Below are 19316 nucleotides of genomic sequence, written 5' to 3' on the forward strand. Positions count from 1 at the left end.
AACTTCTCACAGCCTTCACCAGGATTATGCCTGGCAAAGTTGTGCCTTTCAGATTAATCAATACTTCATTTTAAAAACAGCTCAAGCCACAGACGAAAGATTTCAGAGATAACTTTTCAGATGCCCCTTACAACTGTTATGAATAAGAAGCTTGGCTCGGCCAATATTCAAGCAGCAATCAATTTATTAATTAATATGGTAAAGTACGAACAATACAGCGCTGGGTACAGTGGGGGAAGTTTTCCCTCCAACTGTGCACCGATAGTTGAGGGTTACAGGTATTTATAGGAGTACTCATCAGCTTTCTCAGAATTTCTATTCCCAATTTTTACATCACAATTCTATACACTATTTTGATTTAGTTTTTCTCGGGATGTATCTCAAAGGAGTATCCCCAGATGGTGACGGTCCAGTTTCCGAAAGAAGAAAGACGAATCCCATCTGGTGGGGTCCAGCTCCCCAGATGTGTGTCCACCTTTTAATTGCAGAGACTATAAATCTCATAACAGTGATGTCCAGCTTCCCTTGGTCGAAACTATAAATTCTTGAGTTGATGTTCATCTTCCTTTCTCAAGCTGTTTTTCTCTGCTTTGTTAAGGCATGAGACAAGCATATTTCCTTTATATAATTCCAAAGCTATAGTTTCAAGGATGCAAGCAATATTCTAAAATCATACCTCAAAAGGTTATTATTGCAGAACTCTTTAAGGATTAACTACAAGCAAAGAGCAACATCCTTAACGCTTTAATTCCAATGCTCCTAAATCAACCAGGGTTAATTGCAATAAAAGATAGGTTCAAAGGCCTTCTTCCATGCTTTACTTTCCTCAGTTATTATTAGAATTGGCAACTGTCCCATTGTTGGTCTCCACACATATCACAATCACAAATACACACTGTGAAAAAATGCATGTATTATATGAATGGCTTTTCGCGGATATTAAAATGAACGTTATATGTGTTGTGTTAGAAAGGGGAGAGGGGCAGGCCGCTGCTCAGAACGTTCCCGCCGGGCGGCGCGGGCCGGGCGGGCAGCGCACCGCGGCGCACCGCCGCTTCCGGCTTCCGCGCGGCCGCCGAGCCAGGTTGGAGCGGGGCGAGGGCGGGAATGGGAACGGCAATGGGAATGGGAACGGCTATGGGAATGGGAATGGGAATGGGAATGGGAATGGGAATGGGAATGGGAATGGAGGGGCAGGCCCAGGCCCGGGGCGCTGAAGGGCGATGGTGCCTCAGAGGGGCCGGGCTAGAGGCGCTGAGGGTCTCGGTTCCGGGCCCTTACGGCTTCCGTGCCCGAGCAAGCGAAGCGGTGTCCGGCTCCCCCATAACCCAGTGCCGGGGAGCGCGGAGCGCGGCGGTCCGGGTCGGCAGCGGGATGCGGCAGGGTCGGGCACCCGAGCACCGAGGATGAGGGAAAGCGCTAAGGGCTGAGCACCGGCAGGGTCGGGGCAGCCGAGCACCGAGGCTGAGGGAAAGCGCCAAAGGCTGATGTGGCAGGGTCGGGGCACCCGAGCACCGAGGCTGAGGGAAAGCGCTAAAGCTGAGCACCGGCAGTGCCGACGGCAAGGGCAACCCCCACAGCTTCACCCACAGCCTCGGAGCGGGTCTGGCCCGGCTCCCGGCGGTGCCAGGGCCGGTCCTGAGGGGGCAGCCGGGCAGGGGGCGCCTGAGGAAAGCCCCGCACACCTGGGCACCGACAGCACAGCAGCCACCGGGGCTGCGGGCCCACAGCTTTTAGCCACCTTGCTTTTAAAAGGTGGAGTAAGTCATGGTACCTGGAAAATAATTTTTGCGTTATTAGGACGTTCAGTTCATGATCCTTTTAAGTATGAAGTGCTGTTAATACTGTTTCCCTCAGTGAGCAGCCCATCCCAGCTGTTCCCCGTGTCTGTGACAGCAGGGTGGGCACTGTTCCACCAGACAATGAGGCAAGGCACAGACGATGCAGGAACCTGCAGTTCAGGTGCAGTCAGGCTGTGTCTTTGCAACCTCACCAAGGACAAGAACCCGTGACTTCACCAGAACTTGGATGCTGGACGTTGTTAATGCACCTCACAGCCCAACCACCATTCTTTGGAGGTGTGGTGGGAAATCCATAGTCTTTGCCCCTGGTTGCCTTAGCAAATAATGCAGCAGGAGAGTAACAGGAGGTGAAAATTTACAGGGGGGAACACAGTGCTGGCAACCCAACTCTCACATACCGCATTTTATCCTTTGAACTATTCACCCCATTCCTGCATAGCCTCCCGATATCTGAGCTCTGCTCCTTGTGCCACAGCATCAGCCATTGAGCAGGAGAGCCATGCTTACTCCCACGGCTGCTGCTGTGACCCAGGCACAGCATTTCACTCTGAGGAGGAAGCTTCAAATGGTGAAACAGCCTTTGTGTAGAATGCTTCCCGTGCAGGAGCTCCAGTGCTCTGTAGGGCAGCACAGTTGTATCCTCTGGGGCTGAGGGGGGAACCAGGCATGGACCTACAACCTCTTATTTTAGATCCTTCAGATGCACTTTTCTCTCCCTCAGGGGTGTGGGCTGCAGACAGAATCCACTGGGTCTTTCCTGCCTGAGCATTTGGTAACAGTGTGCCAAAAGTGAAGGTAGAACACTCTGCAGAGGCATTTGAATACTAATTAGTGATTTCAAAAGGTGATACTCTGCTTTGAAAGGAATTGAAGGCAGACAGGGTTTATGCTGTAATAATTTTTGGAATCATAGCATTACTAAGCTCTAGTCCAAAAATTACAAATACGGTAAATTTCTTTAAAAATTTGATCCCAGGACAAAGACAACAAACAGCCTAAATGAAAGCTCAGAGGGAAAGAGTGATAAGAATATTGATCTACAGGATGTTGTTATTATTGCATGGTGTTTGAAAGCATTGATTCACTCAACAGCTTTGCTAAAGGGACCTGACATTGCAGTTCTGCTGTCACTTAGTTCAGTGCAACTTTCCGAAAACTGCCATCTGAAATTTCCCATAGCCTGTGTCCTCAGGAGGTGCTAGGGCGGTGCTTTTCATGAAAACAGTTTGTCATTTTGGTGCTTTCCATTATGAGGGAATGTGAAGAAGTCAAGGTATAAATACTAACCATTAGATTCTGTCATTAAATCAGCATTTGAGTGGTTTGGAAATTAGTGTGGAGCCTGACTCCCAGTGTCAGAAATGTCACACTCTAGAAAAATGACAGTTGCCAGCAGGCAGCACAGCAATATAATTTTGACTACAAAATATGACACTAATACAATTTAAACATAGTGCAAAATGCAACAGTGCAGGAAAACTGATTTATGTGTGCTATCAAAAGCAAATTTTAGTATCTGGTCAGGACAATATATTTCTATGTTCAGGAAAGTTAGGATTCTTTGGTTTATAAGACCTTTTGAATGAAGATACTAATTTTTCTTCCAAGTTGAAGCTGCTAGAATTGACTGCCTGTTGATGCTGCAGCTGTCCTTACAGTGGCTTATTAAACGGGCAAGGCAAACCAATAAACCTGCAGATAGTAATGGTTTCATTTTTTTAAGGCAAAACCCTTCAAAGAGAGTTAAACACGAAGTTCAGGCTAGCAAAGTTTTCTAGATCACAAGATTCTTTGTGGTTCATCACATGGCTCTTCCTTGTGGATTGTCCCCTTATTCTGCATTTCAGAAGAAACTTTCAGGCAAGGAGGTGAATGGAGATGAAGCACAGTTAATGCAGGAACTGTCTAATCCAGGTTTAGTGCTGGATGTGTCATGTGTGTCCATGTATGTACTTACATGTTTTATGTAAGTACAGAAAATGTGTTTTTCCCCCCACAGAGTAAACATGCCTAAAAAGAAGACGGGTGCTCGTAAGAAAGCCGAGAACCGTCGGGAGCGTGAGAAGCAGATCAGGGCTTCTCGAGCCAACATAGACCTGGCCAAACACCCTTGCAATGCTTCAATGGTAAAGTGACCTTTAAGTATTCCTTATTAAAGTACCTAATTTTTGATTGTGTAAACCCAGTGATAACACCTTGAATGCATTTAATGCCACTAGAATGTCATTCTTCCTGCTATCCTTCCTATTTAAGGTTACCTTTGCACCAGACAGAATATTGATTAAAATGTTTGAATCCTAATTGTAACTCCCTGTGGAGGTCTGCAAATTTTATATATTTTTCCTAGTATGAAAATAATTAACCAGTGTTTTATTTTTTCTTTTTAGGAATGCGATAAGTGCCAAAGGTAAGAATTTTTACCCTTCTAAAACCAATAGTTTAGTATTTGCTTCAGACATTTTACAGTTATTTTTAATGCTTTCTTTTAAAGCGTAATACTTTATTTTTGTTTTTTCACCTCCATGTGCCTAGACGACAGAAGAATAGAGCTTTTTGTTACTTCTGTAATTCTGTTCAGAAATTGCCCATTTGTGCACAATGTGGTGAGTAGAAGTGATGAATGAAAACAAGCTGTCCTCAGTCCTGTTTGTGATGTTAAACTCTCAGTATCTATGTTACAGTAGCTTTATCTTAAAGTACCTCTGTGATGTGGAGCAGGTTCTTGCGAATCTGCTGTGAATATCCACCTTGGGAATTGATCTTCTTTGATCAGTATATATGCCTCTAACCCCCAGAGGTTTGCAAGCCTGGATCATGGCTTGTCTTCTTTGGAAACAATTGTCTCACTTCCTTTTAGGTTTGAGAAATCTGACTGTTTCCATAGATTGACCATGTGGAGCATTGTTTCATAACAGCAGCAAAACTACAAAAGCTCTGACTGCTAGCAAGGCACTAATAAATACTGCTTTTTTAAGGGATTATATAATTTCTGATCAATATCAATTAAAGCATCAATATATTATTATTTTATTTTTACATAGTTTTCTTATGGTTGCTTGCCTTTTTATTTTAAACAGGAAAAACCAAATGCATGATGAAGTCTTCTGACTGTGTTATAAAACATGCTGGTGTGTACAGTACTGGACTAGCTATGGTGGTATGTATACAAAATTACAGCCCTCTTTGCACTGTGAGAATATTCTGTGCAAATCTTCTGGAAAAATGATAAAACAGATTTGTGGGATGATAGCATGTACCATGGCAAATTTGGTTTTTTCCTTGCTTTTCTGTAACAAACAGATTTTTACCTTATACTGAAACCTCCAAATTTTGAAGTTTTAGATTCAACTCCTGCAGACTCCAGCACATGTCCTGGATGCTAATGGATCTGTGTTGGTGGCAGGCCCTAAGCACATGCACGAGGAGCACTGGACCTTACATGCACCACAGACAATTCCCAGCCTTCATTAAAATGTAGGATTATTTTGCAGAAACCTGCAGACTTTTGTTGCTGTTGTCTTAGTACTGCAGAGCTTGTCAGTAACACAGAGAGGAATCTGTTCCACTGGAGGGCAATTTTAATGAACAAATCCCCTCTTTTGGGCTCTTAATCAGAGATAATCAGAGCTTCAGGCCTTTGAAGGTTTGTTCTTAGAAGGACAAGTTAGTTTCTGGAAAGCAAGGTGTGAGTGTCACAGCCTCTGGATTAATGATCTAACCCTCTGTCCTGTTGCTGCCTGCAGCTGGCCATCAGCTGTTCTCAGTAACACAGCCAGCCTTTACATGCTGGTGTTATCCCATGCACTCACTGATGCAGGAGTGAACACATCACCACTTAAATTTGGATTCACCATTGTTTTCTTAGCTTTGTGTGCATGTAATGCACATAGTAATCAGTTACCTATGGTCTGAGAGGCTTCTTAAATGCTACAGTTAAGGATAGCTGAAGCAGAGATCTTACAATTTAATCAAAATAAAAGCTAAATAGTCTAACTTACTTCTAATGACTTATTTGTTCTTTGCTCTCTGCAGAGCTCTAATATAGTAGAGTTTAAAATCCAAGTGAGTGATTTCAGCTTTAAGAGTCTAAAGGCATTTTTCAGGTCTTTGAAATTTCATTTTTGCCAGAACATTGTTATCGTTTATGGATCCCAGGTTTCAACTGGAGGACACAATTTTCCATGTGCCAAGTGTGTGATAAGAAATGTAAAAACCAGGACTGAGATAGGGAACCAAATTATTTTGCATCATATGTAATCCTGCAGAAATGAATAACAAACAAACATGAACTGTGGAGCAGCTTGGTCGGAGCACTCGGAAAGCAGGTTTGGTTCAATATCTCACTCAGCCAAAGTGAGCCCATGGAGAGAAGGGATACCAGGATACATTGAGGATTATGGGGTAAGTCTCTGTTGGTGTTGCAGAAGTGCTGAGATGGTATCTCGCTGTGATTGCAGGGTGCAATCTGTGATTTCTGTGAAGCCTGGGTGTGTCACGGGAGGAAGTGTCTCAGCACCCACGCGTGCATGTGCCCTCTGGCAGATGCAGAATGCGTTGAGTGTGAAAGAAGTGTCTGGGACCATGGTAGGTTGCTCACATTTAAAAATAAGAACATATACATTACACTGCTCTCCTTGCATTGCTTAAGTGAGTGCACCTGTATTCTTTATATAGCCTTTTTAGTCTTCATTAAATTAGTCCTTGCTGTATGTTTGTTCAAAGCAAGGATTCTCCCTGTTTTAAAAATAGTCATTTTACAGTGGGGAAAGTAAATTACCTGCTCAAGAACATACGGTGCTCAATTCAGGGATGGTTACGTAATCTAAATTATGATGGTTTTATCAGCTTAATTATTCACATAATTAAGCACTGCGTCAAATTGCCAACACAGGTTTCTGCCATTCTTACTCCGTGCTTCTGCACTAGCACTGGTATTTGGATTTCCAGTTGCTTAGGAAACCATACTGATCTCCTTTTCTGAATCTTTTAAAATGTTTATTTCAAGTGTGTATCAGAGCTGAGCAGAGAAGACTGGATGAGAGTGTGATCTGATTTTAAAAAAGTAGTTTATGCTACAGTCAAATTAAAATGAAGAAAAGTACTAGAAGTAATGCTTGCTTTATAGTTATACTGTCTTATATTGTAGCATAGGAGGTATTTTTCATTGTAAAAATGGATAGCGGTGTCTAATTTAGGATCTTGAAGCATTTGTCACAGAAGGGAGAACTGGTCTTCAGTCAAAACTACGTCCTAAATTGTTTGCAGAGCAGGACTTGATGCCTCTGTCCATTGTTGATTATTTTGCCTTGATAAATCTTTCAGGAGGCAGAATATTCGCCTGCTCTTTTTGCCATGATTTCCTCTGTGAAGATGATCAGTTTGAACATCAAGCCAGCTGCCAAGTTCTGGAAGCAGAGACATTTAAATGTAAGTTAGTTATTCATAATCCCTTTCACCACAGCAAAGGGATTATGTTTCCTCTGTGCTTCAGAATACTCTTTGTTTCCTCTGTGCTCCAGAATACTCTCCATCACCTTTCCCAAGTAGATTTTGCCACCCCTGGAGGGAAGGGTCTATTTTCTATGTACTGGCTTTTGGTATCCAGTTATCCAGACTGGAACTTGTTTCTCTTTCATGGCCCTTCCTCCATGCCAGAGCTTACCTGGCAGTTGTTTTCCTGCCAGGCTCTTACAGGACAGAACTGCTGTTTGTAAGAGGACATGATAGCCATGCCTGACACTGCTCACCCATTACTCATCTCTGGCTGAAACAAGGTGTCTTCAAGGGAAGTTAAAAAAAAGAACAACAATAAAACAAAACAAGCCAAGACTTTGCATATTTGAAATAACTAAATTTTTCTAGCAGCATTTCTTGCCTACCCACCATTAAATAGGATTGGATTTATTGCAATACAAGCATTTGTTTGCCTTCCCAAAACTTGCATGCATGTATCTTGACTATTGCAACATTTTCAATTCTTAGTGTAGAAATTGCAGGTATCTTTATCATAATGCTGTTTTCCTTTGAACTGACTAATCTCTTGTCCTAATTGATTTCTCCTGGTCCAGAATATTTGTGATTTCAATATTTTAATCAGTGTCTTTAGACATCTCTTATCTTCTTTTCATCTTCCATACTTCTGTTCCTAGCCAGCTATTTTTTGAGCCTTGCTTAGCTTGTCTTGATGTATTCTGCCAGAATTCCCTAGATGTATTCTGCCAGAATACATTTTCTTCCTGCACAGCAATATTGAGGCAGCAACAGCTGTTCCATAAGAATGTTTCTTCAGTGATTGTTGGAAGCTCTCAATTCACACATGTGGTATCACACCCTAAATAGAGGGAGAATTTTTTTGAGGGTTTTCACTGTGTTTTGTGGCACAGAGCAGACTTCGTAGAGACAAGATTTTTGTCAGTGAGGTAACAAGATTATAAGACTTGTATTTTTACAGAAGACATGAACTTCAAATGTGGTTGTGCAATTGTAGTATAAATCCATTTGAGCTGTGGAAATGGTGCTGTTACTTTCCATCACTATCTGAGAGAGGTTTTTGAACCTTTCTCAGGTACTCAAAAAACAATGCATATATATTCAGCATCAGCATTTCCAGTTCCATCTTTAACAATGCCATAGCTCTAAATCCCATGTCTGTCCTGCTCATGTGGAGAACTCATAATATTTATTACTTCAGATTGAAAAACTGCTGTTGTAGGGGTTAAACAAGGAGGAAAGGAATGAGTACTTGCACAGAAACTGGAATGTGTTACTGTTTCTTGAGGAGTAACTATTGACCAGGCTTCGTGTTCCTGCCAATTCCTGAGTGTTTGCCTTTACTGTACTCCCTCTAGTGGAATAATAAAAACAATTTGGAGCTCAAGACAAGTTAAATTTTGGCCACTGATTCTGCTCCTTACAGCTTGTGTGCCAGCTCCAGTTCTTTAACACAGGTAGATTCTCTTATGAAGTTTGTGCAGTCAAGTACATTTCCAGAGGATATGACAGAAAATACAGAATCTAACAACTTCTCTAGGTTTGGAAGTTGGCAAGCTTAAAGTGTTCTTATATCTCTAACACTCCTTCATATGAATGCTGTGAGAAAAGGAAAAGCAAGATGAGACCTCTAATTAAATTGGTTCTGAAACCTCAGGTTTTAAAAGTTTAGAAGCTCAAGAAATAGTTAAATGCTTCTCCCTTCTTGAAATTTCACTTTTTGTGTCAAAGTGAGGTTAAGAGTTAAGAAAATGTAGTAAAATGGTGCTGTGGGGTAAAATGACTGATTCACATTGCCAGAGTAGAGATGTGTCAGGGAATTAAAAATAAATGCCTCAATTATGGTACTGCGTACTTTTACAAGGTTTTAAAAACATGACAGGTCTGCAGTTTCCTAGCACTGAATTTGTCATTCTGCTTTTCTCCAACAGGTGTCTCCTGTAACAGGCTGGGGCAGCATTCCTGCCTGCGTTGCAAGGTAAAGACACTTGTTAGGAGCTGATTTTAGGCTTATTCTCCTTGGCCTCCAAGGCTGGTATCAGGCCTTGCCACATCTTCCTCTCCATGATTAAAAGGAAATTCATACTTTTGTATTAGTTCCTGTAGCCTGGGGTCAAACCTGTGGGGTACAGAAGGTCTTATACCTGTGCTTGCCTGTTAGCCACAAGGCAGAGTGAGGTGTTCTTCGCCCAGCTCTCTTTGAGTTGGGCCTGCAACGTGTTGGGGCTTTAAAAAACAACCAAGACAACAAAATAAAGCCTTGGTGGTGAACAGAATCCAAGGCTTTGGAAAATGCTTTGATCCAGTGTGGAACTGCAGCCATTAGGAAAGTTGTTCTTTTAAACAGTCAGGTGATTATCTGACTAGAAACCGCTGCATCCAAAGGAGTAATCCCCACAGCTAATCCAGTTATCCATATGAACAGGCTGATTTGTTGGCATTGGGCTTACATTTTTACACACTCAGAAGTAATTTTGTATAAAGAGTTCCACCTTCTGCACCATCAGCATTGTCCACATTTCTCCAGGTGCTGGTTCATTGCCTGCTCTTGCTCTTCTTACCTTCCATATGTTTTCCCTGCACTCTCCCATGGCATTGGTGGCCTGTTCCAAACAGTTCCTTTTTCCAGGTATTTTCACTGCACCCTGGTGCTCAGCCTGTGAACTTCCCATCTCTAAGTCTTTCCTCCAGGCTCCTGCATAGTTTTGTTCTGGCATACATCTCATTGTGTTTATTTAAGCTTGTCAGCACAAACCCAAGCTTGCCAGGCTCCTTGTGGGCAGCCCTGCAATCCAGCCCTGGATTATGTCACTATCTCTGCATGGTTATTGGCACTTGTGTTCAGCCTCTTCCCCAGAAACCCTTGAACCACACTGAACACAGAGTGCTTCCTCTGTGCACAGACCCCATGTACACTGCAGAGAGACCTCATTAAATTGTAATGCCAGCCAGAAAACCCTGCTGCTGCTGGACACATTTTGGCTTGCTTGTTGTTGAAGAATGTGCTTCTGTGATTAAAACATTTGGCCTTTGTACTCTCCCTTCACCACACAGGCTTGTTTTTGTGACGATCACGTGCGAAGTAAGGTTTTCAAGCAGGAAAAGGGGAAAAAGCCTCCTTGCCCTAAGTGTGGCCATGAAACTCAGCAGACAAAGGATCTGAGCATGTCAAGTAAGCCAGTTTCTCTAGCTAACAAGCCATACAAGTGCCATCAGTGATTCATTTCTACCTAGGAGCACTGAGTAGCGTCTGGCTATGTTCAATTGTTTTGCACAGTTTTGCTTCATTTGTTTTGAGCAAAACTTTGTGTTTCTGAGTTCTGGAACTGAGCAGTCTCATTCTCAACAATTCATTCATTCCAAGAAAATGAAAGCTTTTGTCTGGTTTGAGATTTTAGTTGTGGATAAATGAAAAATAATTGCCATTTAAACTACTCTTCAGGTAGTGAAAAAAAGAAATGAAATGTTGGATTAGTGGGAGCATGATGATTTTTCTTTGCCTGCAGCACGTTCATTGAAATTTGGCCGACAGACTGGAGGAGAAGATGCAGATGGAGCTTCTGGTTATGATGCCTACTGGAAAAACCTTTCCTCCAGCAAGGCTGGGGAGGCAGGTGACCGTGAGGATGAATATGATGAGTATGAAGCAGAGGATGATGATGAAGATGACAATGATGAGCGAGGGAAGGATTCAGATTCTGAGGCCACGGATGTATTCAGCAATTTGAATTTAGGAAGGACCTATGCTAGTGGCTATGCACATTATGAGGAATCAGAAGATTAGGCTTAGTGTGCTGGCTTTGGAGGAGCCAAGCAATGCTTCACTGAATTGTGTACATGCTAGTAGGATAGCTCTATCAGGTACTTAGGTATCAGAGTTAGAGAGCAAAGAATGTGGGACTTCTGCAGTAACTCCAAAGGACACTTTTCCTGTAGATGAACTGATGTTAGGTTGGGGATTGGGGGGAGAAAATCAAGATATTTTTATCCCCCTAAACAACAGAATGGTTTTGTCCTTGAGTTACTGAGTATAATGGTTCAATACCATTTCCTCCTATCAACACAGGAATGTGGGAAAGCTGTAGCTGTTGCTTCCATTTGCCCATCAGAAACTAAGCTATTTTTTACAATAATTTTATTAACTGATTTTATGCAGTGGTGGGTTGGTGACTGCATTTTTTTTTGGTCTGCACAATAAAAGTCAACTGCATTACCTAATGAACTGTCATAATTATTGATCTCCCTTGAATAGCTGGAAAGCAGGTTGTGTACAAAGTGTAAATTGACACTGAAATTACTTCCTTGTTTATGTCAGTATGGCAGATCAAGGTAGTTCTTTGTGTATTTGCACATCACCTTTTCAGTATTTTTATTATTAGATATTAATTGGTGGGGCTCTATGTAGTCACTATAAGAGCACCCCAGATAATGAAAACTTTTATGGAAGTAAAATATTGGTATCCTCTCTGCCACAAAAATCTGTAAGGCAGTTTGCCATTAGATGAAAAGAAGACTGGTTTCTTCTGTATCTAGCTTTCAACTCTTTTCCTTGCATATGATAAAAAAACAATTAGATAGGAAACAACTCTGTATGTGAATTGAGAAGGTGAGAAACCATGGGGGGTTCAAAATGCTGGGTGCAAATCCTGTTCTGTGCAAGGCTGCCAGTTCAAGGCACTCTGAGCTGAGATGGTGACACCTGCAGAAGTGTTTGCAGTGTTCTGATTGGAAAGTGAACATGTTGATTGCCCATCTACAGATCTAAGTGATGGCATTTATTTTCCCTCTGTAGGGGAATGTTTTACAGCAGACAGATCATGATACAAGGGCAGCCAACCTAAAGTGTTGCTTCAGCTTTGTAAATGCCATGCCTTAATGCAAGAGAGCCCTTTTTGTTATCTGTCAAATACCTGAACTGATGATACCATTACTTCCTTTTGTGGTGTTTCTCTACCCTTTCTGAACAGCTAAAGGTCATGTTTTAGCAGAGCATACCCCGTTGAGACTCATTTTTAATGATGTTAAGATTGCCAGATAAACATTTTGTAGCAAAACAGGATTGGAAAACCTGGTCTTGATACTTTCTTCCTAAATGCATCTCCTACTAAGAGCTGGGGCCCATGCAGGACAAAGGCAAACTGCCAGAGAGTACAATTGGTTATGGCAGCTGAGGGAGAGACTCTGCAGGAGAGAGGGGCACAGCTGGTGAGTGCATGCCTTGAGAACTGGAGAGGAAACAAGTCAGTGCACTTCTGAAAGCCAAATCCCCTTCAAACATTGAAACATCCAACATTGTGTGCAAAGGCCTATCTTAAATGATGTACCTGGGAGATGTCTTCATTAGTCTTTGTCATAACCAAACTTGAAGTAATGGAGTGGGACGCCTGCCAGTTCAACACTGATTATTTATTTGTGAAATTGGCATGTGAGAGAGAATTTCTGCTCAGCTTCATGTGGTCCAAAAACTTCCACATTGAGTCCATCTGTGACTGGTCAATTCCAGCAACAATGCCAGGTTTTAAATCTTGGCTGATGTTTCAAATACAAAACACCTTTACATCAGTAGCAAGTACTATACAGAACTGAGGAAAATACACGTGGTTATCCATATATGTAAAATCATGGCTGCTTGTATGTCATTTATTAATATTAGCCACACAAAACCCCTCTTTAAGGTTCTTGGCTCTTGAATTAGATTTTTCCCCTCTGAAATCTACTGCTGTCACTGGCTGTGCCAAAGGCTGCTGACATAACATAATTAATCACCATAATCAGGATAAAGAATTATTCATTTTCTCATTGAAGTGCCCTTGCACTGATCCTTGCTAGATCAATACTCCAGAGCTCATGTGAGCTCCTGTGGCACACTGGCAGTGAGAGTCACAGCAGGGCCTGCAGCAGATGCTCAAGGTACCTGCTGTAATTTAGCAAGGTCACTTCTCAGTTGACATTTATTTGTACTGCTGTTCTGACCATTGCAAACGCCTGTGCTGTCAGCCTGTCTGGAAACTGGGATCAGGAATTACCCCTGCAATGCCTGGCCTTCCAGGGCTCAGAACAGGCAGGTTTAAGCTGCTTTAAAGTAATCTGGTGGACTCAGGCTGGAGCAGACAAACATGTCAATCTGTGGCAACACAGGCCACATAGGATGGGATGTGTCGGGTTTTCTTTGCTTATCCAGTACAGCTGAAAGCAGCTGCTCTGTTTGGGATAGGCTTGCTTTCAGAGAAAGTGCATAACTTTGGTTATCTTATCTAAGGTAAATGGAAGGAACAGGATGGAACAGAACATGAACATGTATTCTGACTTCATTGAAAAGCAGGTCAGGTACAAAATCATATTGGCTCAATTTTTCTTCATTGCTTACATTTCCTTTAGGAATACTGTCCCTGGTTAAAAGACATTTTGATTTGAGAGTGGGACAGTTCTAACATGTAACCACTGATACCCATGAGTTATGTGTTGTACTCCAGGAAGCTAAGACCTTGATAAAATCTTACACTTGAAGTTTTTTAACCTCTGTGATGATCATTTTAACAAAGCTTAAGTAGGACTTGAATTAAAATCACAGCAGCATTTATTGTGCCTATAGAACCTGAAAAACAAAAAAAGCTGTGGTCACCTCTGTAAGCTCTTGCATTTCTTTATTATGGTGACAGCACCAGCTCATTATGAATTCATTGGGTGCTCCTGTAGATTTAATGCATTTTCCTTTAAACTCAGGTGTAATTTAGCACCTGTGACTGGGAGTCTTTTGATCAATCCAGTATTGCTCATTCTCTTTCCAGAAAGTGAATGGGAAGATCATTAAAATGTACTGAGCAGCTGAAAAAGTAGTAGCAGGCATGTCACAGATAGTTACAGGCCAAACTTAGAGGTGCTCAGAGTCCTCTTTGTTCAGGCAGAAAGGTGTTAGTGTGTCTTGCAAGACATTACATGCATCTCTCCAGGTCCTGATTCTATTTCCAGAGGAGCCAATGGCAAAGTTCCTTTTTATCCAAGTGGAAACAATTCAATAATCTTCAGGATCTACAGTTCATCTTTAATGTCAGGAGGTGTTAAGGAACACAACATGAGCCTAAGCAGAAGTGGGGAAGATGAAGCAAAGCTTTTAACATGAGGTCAATATGTTAACCATTAGCATGAAAATATTAGTTCTAAATTTCAACAGTTGCACAGGAAAGTGCTCTCAAGACTGAAAGATGAAGCTGCTTAAAGCAGGAAGAGATCCAATTCTACAAGATGCAGAAATGTAATTAGTCATCTCCCAAAAGACTTCATGCAATTAATAAATATTTTCTAAAAGCTCAAAGCACTTAGGACATAGACAAATGTTATCATCTCTTTTTTAGGTACATAAATAGAAAACACAGTAGTTGACAAAATCACAGCCTGTCCAGCTGGCAGCAGCCCTCTGCAGCTCGGATCTTCATTCCTACCCATGAAGCTCCAGACTAAACATATTTTATGACTCTCCTTTATTAAGATTATGTGTGCTGTAATTGGCTACTACACATGGGAAATTTGAAGCAAAGCCTAGTTTTTAGCTTCCATAAGCAGTTTAGACAAAGATCAGCAAGACAATGTCAGAGATGTGAGGAATAACCCATAGAAAAGCCACTAGTTTCCCTTTGCTAAACAAACAGTAGGTTCACAAGCCTGTACTTCAATATGGAACGGGGAGAAAATAAATTGCATTTCTGTGTCTCACCAAATTAAGCTACTACAGATAAGCACATTTGCTAAGAAACAACTGCTCAGCATGAGAAAACCTATTGTAGCTATCCCAATTGTAGCTCCTACTATTTTCTCACACTAAAGTATGCTAAAGTGTTTGTTGCATTATTTTAAACCTCATTTCTACAGCCTGTGATTCTCCCAAAGTGTTTCCCAGCTTAAATGGAATTTGAAATTCACTTTGGTTTCCTTCTGAAATGAGAAATACTGAGTGCCTCAGGGCCCAAGTAATGTTTTAACTTCATCTTGATGTTACATCACATCTATTGTAGATTTTCACATTACAAAAACACTAATTAAAAAAAAGAATTATTAGAGTGTAAAAATGCCAATCCCCCCACAAGTTCCTTAACTGATAATACAAGTATTTTACTACTATAATTGCCTGTTGCTGTTCCTACTGTTTTATTTTTGGCATAGAGTAAGAGGTTGATTATTTTGAAAGCGAATCCCTGCTAGTCAGGGTCACAAACCCTTGGGCTGCTTCCTGTCTGATTTAAACTCAGCCCCTTGTTTTGATGGCAGAGGCAAGGATGGGCTTTTTTTTGCCAAAGCACTCACAGTTCCTGTGGAGCACTGTGCAATTCCTTACCAGGCATTTCGCACATACAACCAGTGCTGCCAGATTTGGAACATTAAAATAATTCGGAAGTTAGACAATAAATTGCATTCCTTCCACATTCTCCATGCTTTCTTGATGTTACATGCATTTCAAAGATTCCCTCTTGACATTTACCTGCTAGTACTGCACAAGAACACTGCTGTGATCTACTGTCAAAAGCATTTCTGAGCAGACAGGGCCAACATAAAACGTAGCATATTCCATCTAAGCATAGATGCACCTTCAGAAAAATACTGCTCTTCTGTTCAACACTTCACAAAGTCACCAGCAAATCAACAGCTTAACAATCCTTTCCTGTAAGCACCATTTCTGACCTTGCTTTAAGTCAGCAGTTTTGGTCAACCAAGGGCAGACCTGTGCCCAACATCCTGCTGGTGCTGGAGTATGGATTCGCATGTGCCCAGCATCCTGCTGGTGCTGGAGTATGGATTCCCACCATTGCCATGTGCCCAGCATCCTGCTGGTGCTGGAGTTTGGATTCCCACCATTGCCATGTGCCCAGCATCCTGCTGGTGCTGGAGTATGGATTCCCATGTGCCCAGCATCCTGCTGGTGCTGGAGTTTGGATTCCCAGCATTGCCTCGGCTGTCAGAACCTGTGTAAGTATAAATAACATTTATCCTATTTAAGATGTGGCAGATCTCCTATGCTATGCTATTTTATTATATCTAAAATGAATTTGGAGATGATGATATATATTTGCTGCTGACCCTGAAGGTTTTATCTTAAAATCTCTTGCTACAATGCCTTCATAATATATTAATATGACTATCTCAGCTTCTAGAAAACTAAAATATGACCTCATGGTCTTTTATGTGCTGTAATCTTTTCTTGGATATTAAAAAAAATATATTACAGCTATATCAGATTATTAACATTGAAAATGAGCCAGAGTCCCTAAAGTACCATTTAAAAATATCTGAAAGTCTTTGTCCTTTTGGAGATGTTTGGTTCTCAGATAATGACTTGCTTCCAGCTTTATACAGAAAGTACAGAGGTCTTCCCCTTGCTCCATGGCTGCTGTCACAAGCTGCAGCCCAGCAGGAGAGTGTGCCCTACCCTGGGGTGACAGGCACTGCTGCAGTGACAGAGAATTAGCTCAGCCCAAGCAGTGATCTGACCCGTGAAGTTGCAGGACACGGTGTTTTGTTTCCAGCTAAGCTCAGGTTCTTTGGTGAAATACCCTAAGGTGAGAACAACAGCCAAAATATCTGTCATGTTCTTTGCTGGACTAAGTCTAGCATTGCATTTTGTTCTGATATATGGAATACTGCCAAACTACATTACTAATAAACTTGAGGATAGTTTTTCCTGTACTTGTCACTTGTAGTCCTTCAGCTCCCAGGTGCTGAGCAGTGCTCTATGGTTGTGCTCCTTTGCTCAGAATAATTTCAATACTCTTCCCTCCTGCCAAAGCCCCACTGTTGCCCACTCCCCTTTAGGTTTAGCTGAGCTGCAGGAGCTGATGTCTAGTTCAGTAAACCATGACTTGGGATGGGTTGGGTGCCAGTGGAATGCAGCCTGTGGACTGTCCTTGGATAACTTCCCACGTGTTCTGAGCCTGTGGGACCTGAGACAGCCCTTTCAGACACACCTGCAGCTGTGGCAGGGTCTGCACCATTGTGTTGCCCTTCTCCCAATATTAACGTTCCTCCTGTCACTAATAGTGACCATTTGGTGTGTGAGATTAAACCTGTGAAGCCTTGGAAGCTGCTTTTGCAGCATGGTAAGTGATGGAGAGCCCAAGCACAACCCGCTTCTGTTTACTGAGAACTGGCAGAGGGGAACAGCAGGAGGCAATCCTTGTCTCAGGAATCCCAACCAGCACCACTTGCTGTTTCCAGGGAGCCATTTCTGCCTAAGGAATCAAGCCTGATCAAGGACCAAGGCAAAGAGCACAAGCTCCAGCTGCTTGCAGAGTTCATGCTCCCTCAGGTGATGCCTCTGCTGAGAGCCTGGCAAACCCACACAACATTTCATTCTGAAGCTGAACAGAAAGACCAGCACAGAAAGCTGTTTGGGTGCTTTGGCTTTCTGCAGACAACAGGAATCTCAAGTTTTGAGATTCAAAATTAATGAATACACATTTGGCATTAGTGGCTGCAGTTTAAAAAGCCCTCACTGAAGACTTAGCTCAAATTGCCTGTGTTAAGTGCAGGAAATCAGCAAACAATAATTTCCTGTAATTTAAATTACAAGAGTTGTGCAATTGATCTTGGGAAAGAAAGCTAGAAATGTGCTGGGATAACAAGTATCCACTGGCAATCACAGAATCACAGAATTAATTAGGTTGGAAAAGACCTCTGGGATTATCTAATGAAATTTTTGACCTTGTCAGCCAGACTATGGCACTGAGTGAGCTGTGTGAATGTGTGAAATGTGAATGGTGTGAATGTGTCAATGCGTGAATGGTGATTGCACCACCTCCCTGGGCAGCTCCTTCCAATGTTTGACAACACTTTCTGTGAAGAAATTCTTCCCGATGTCCAACCTGGCACGGCTGCCTGATGAACCATTGCTGGCACAGCTGGATGCCGTTTCCTCTTGACCTTTGGCTTGTTGCCTGGGAGAGGAGACTGACCCCAGCTGGCCACAACCTCCTGTGAGGGAGTTTTTAGAGAGTGATAAGGTCCCCTGTGAGCCCCCTTTTCTCCAAGGGGGAAAAGGGGGCTGCCATCTTAATTGGGAATTTTTGGCACACTGGATCAACTGTTTGCTGCTACAGGCACACTCTGCAGGGAAGAGGAAACCAAGATCATGCTTGACTGGCTGAAGGAAAACCTTTTAGAGGTGTGGAAGATGCAGTAGTGAAGTAGAAGTGCACGAGGTGGAATTGCCAGGTCCACTGTACACTGCAATATATTCTGAGGGGTTGGAATTAATTGCATGCTATCAGTCAGTTCAGATTGATCCTGAGGTCTGGTAGCATCAGATGTCTGTGGTCATCATTCTTATTTCTGCCATGGCAAGAGAAGTCTTCGCTCTTGCATTTTGATAGCCACCATGAAATATTTAACCATGGCTGAAATGGTGAAAGCTGTTTCTCCATCTGTGCCTGTAAGCCACAAAAGCACTAGTTTTTCATATGAATAAATCTGAGTTCTATAACACTTCAAAGATCCAGAAAGTTTGTAAAATTTTCTGCTTTACTAATGCCACTACTCCAAACATTTGTATCCCATTGTGCCGTTATTAGTATAGGAGCAGCTTCCGACCAGATGGTCTTAAATTAGTGCTTCTAAATATCTCAGAACTTGCACTGTCAGGAGCAAAGGTCCTTCTGTCACTTGTCCTTTTACACAGAGAGCACTCAGTTATGTGACACATAAACTATTGCACAGCTGAAGGAATGCACACAGTGTTTATCTGGTTTCAGATCCATCCAGCTGATGATATGATAGCTCAGGTATTAAACTGCCTATGTGATTTCAATTACCTGCCTTTTATATGCCTGGAAAGCCAAGTTATCAGCATAAAACTAATAAAGCAGAGAGTTCTATAAAAGTGACAAGTGAGTTACTGCAATTGCTTTAGGCAGTGTAACCTACTTCTGCACAGTCACAGATGGGCAAGGTTTACTTGTTGCCTAAAATTTATATGTGCAAAAAGAAAAGCAAGGCAGAAAAACAATCCTGTTTCCCCTACAAACTCAGCTTTTCCTTCTC

The 19316-nt window shown here is 42.1% G+C and overlaps 1 protein-coding gene across 2 annotated transcripts; it reads left to right on the forward strand.

The window, feature by feature from the left end:
* The first annotated feature begins 1063 nt into the window (after positions 1 to 1063).
* Positions 1064 to 11492, forward strand: ZNF330 (zinc finger protein 330). 2 transcript variants are annotated; one of them, XM_058803168.1, is made up of 10 exons: positions 1064 to 1084; positions 3802 to 3928; positions 4190 to 4209; positions 4335 to 4405; positions 4880 to 4959; positions 6260 to 6386; positions 7125 to 7229; positions 9224 to 9270; positions 10347 to 10464; positions 10799 to 11492. In XM_058803168.1, the coding sequence occupies exons 2-10, from the start codon at positions 3809 to 3811 to the stop codon at positions 11074 to 11076; spliced, it is 966 nt and encodes a 321-aa protein (XP_058659151.1). In that variant the 5' UTR covers positions 1064 to 1084; positions 3802 to 3808; the 3' UTR covers positions 11077 to 11492. The 2 variants fall into 2 exon arrangements, with proteins under 2 accessions (XP_058659151.1, XP_058659150.1); XM_058803167.1 differs by lacking the exon at positions 1064 to 1084 and having other exon boundaries at positions 3676 to 3928.
* The last annotated feature ends 7824 nt before the right edge of the window (positions 11493 to 19316 follow it).

This window comes from Ammospiza caudacuta, chromosome 4 (assembly GCF_027887145.1).
Source record: "Ammospiza caudacuta isolate bAmmCau1 chromosome 4, bAmmCau1.pri, whole genome shotgun sequence".
NCBI lineage: Eukaryota > Metazoa > Chordata > Aves > Passeriformes > Passerellidae > Ammospiza > Ammospiza caudacuta.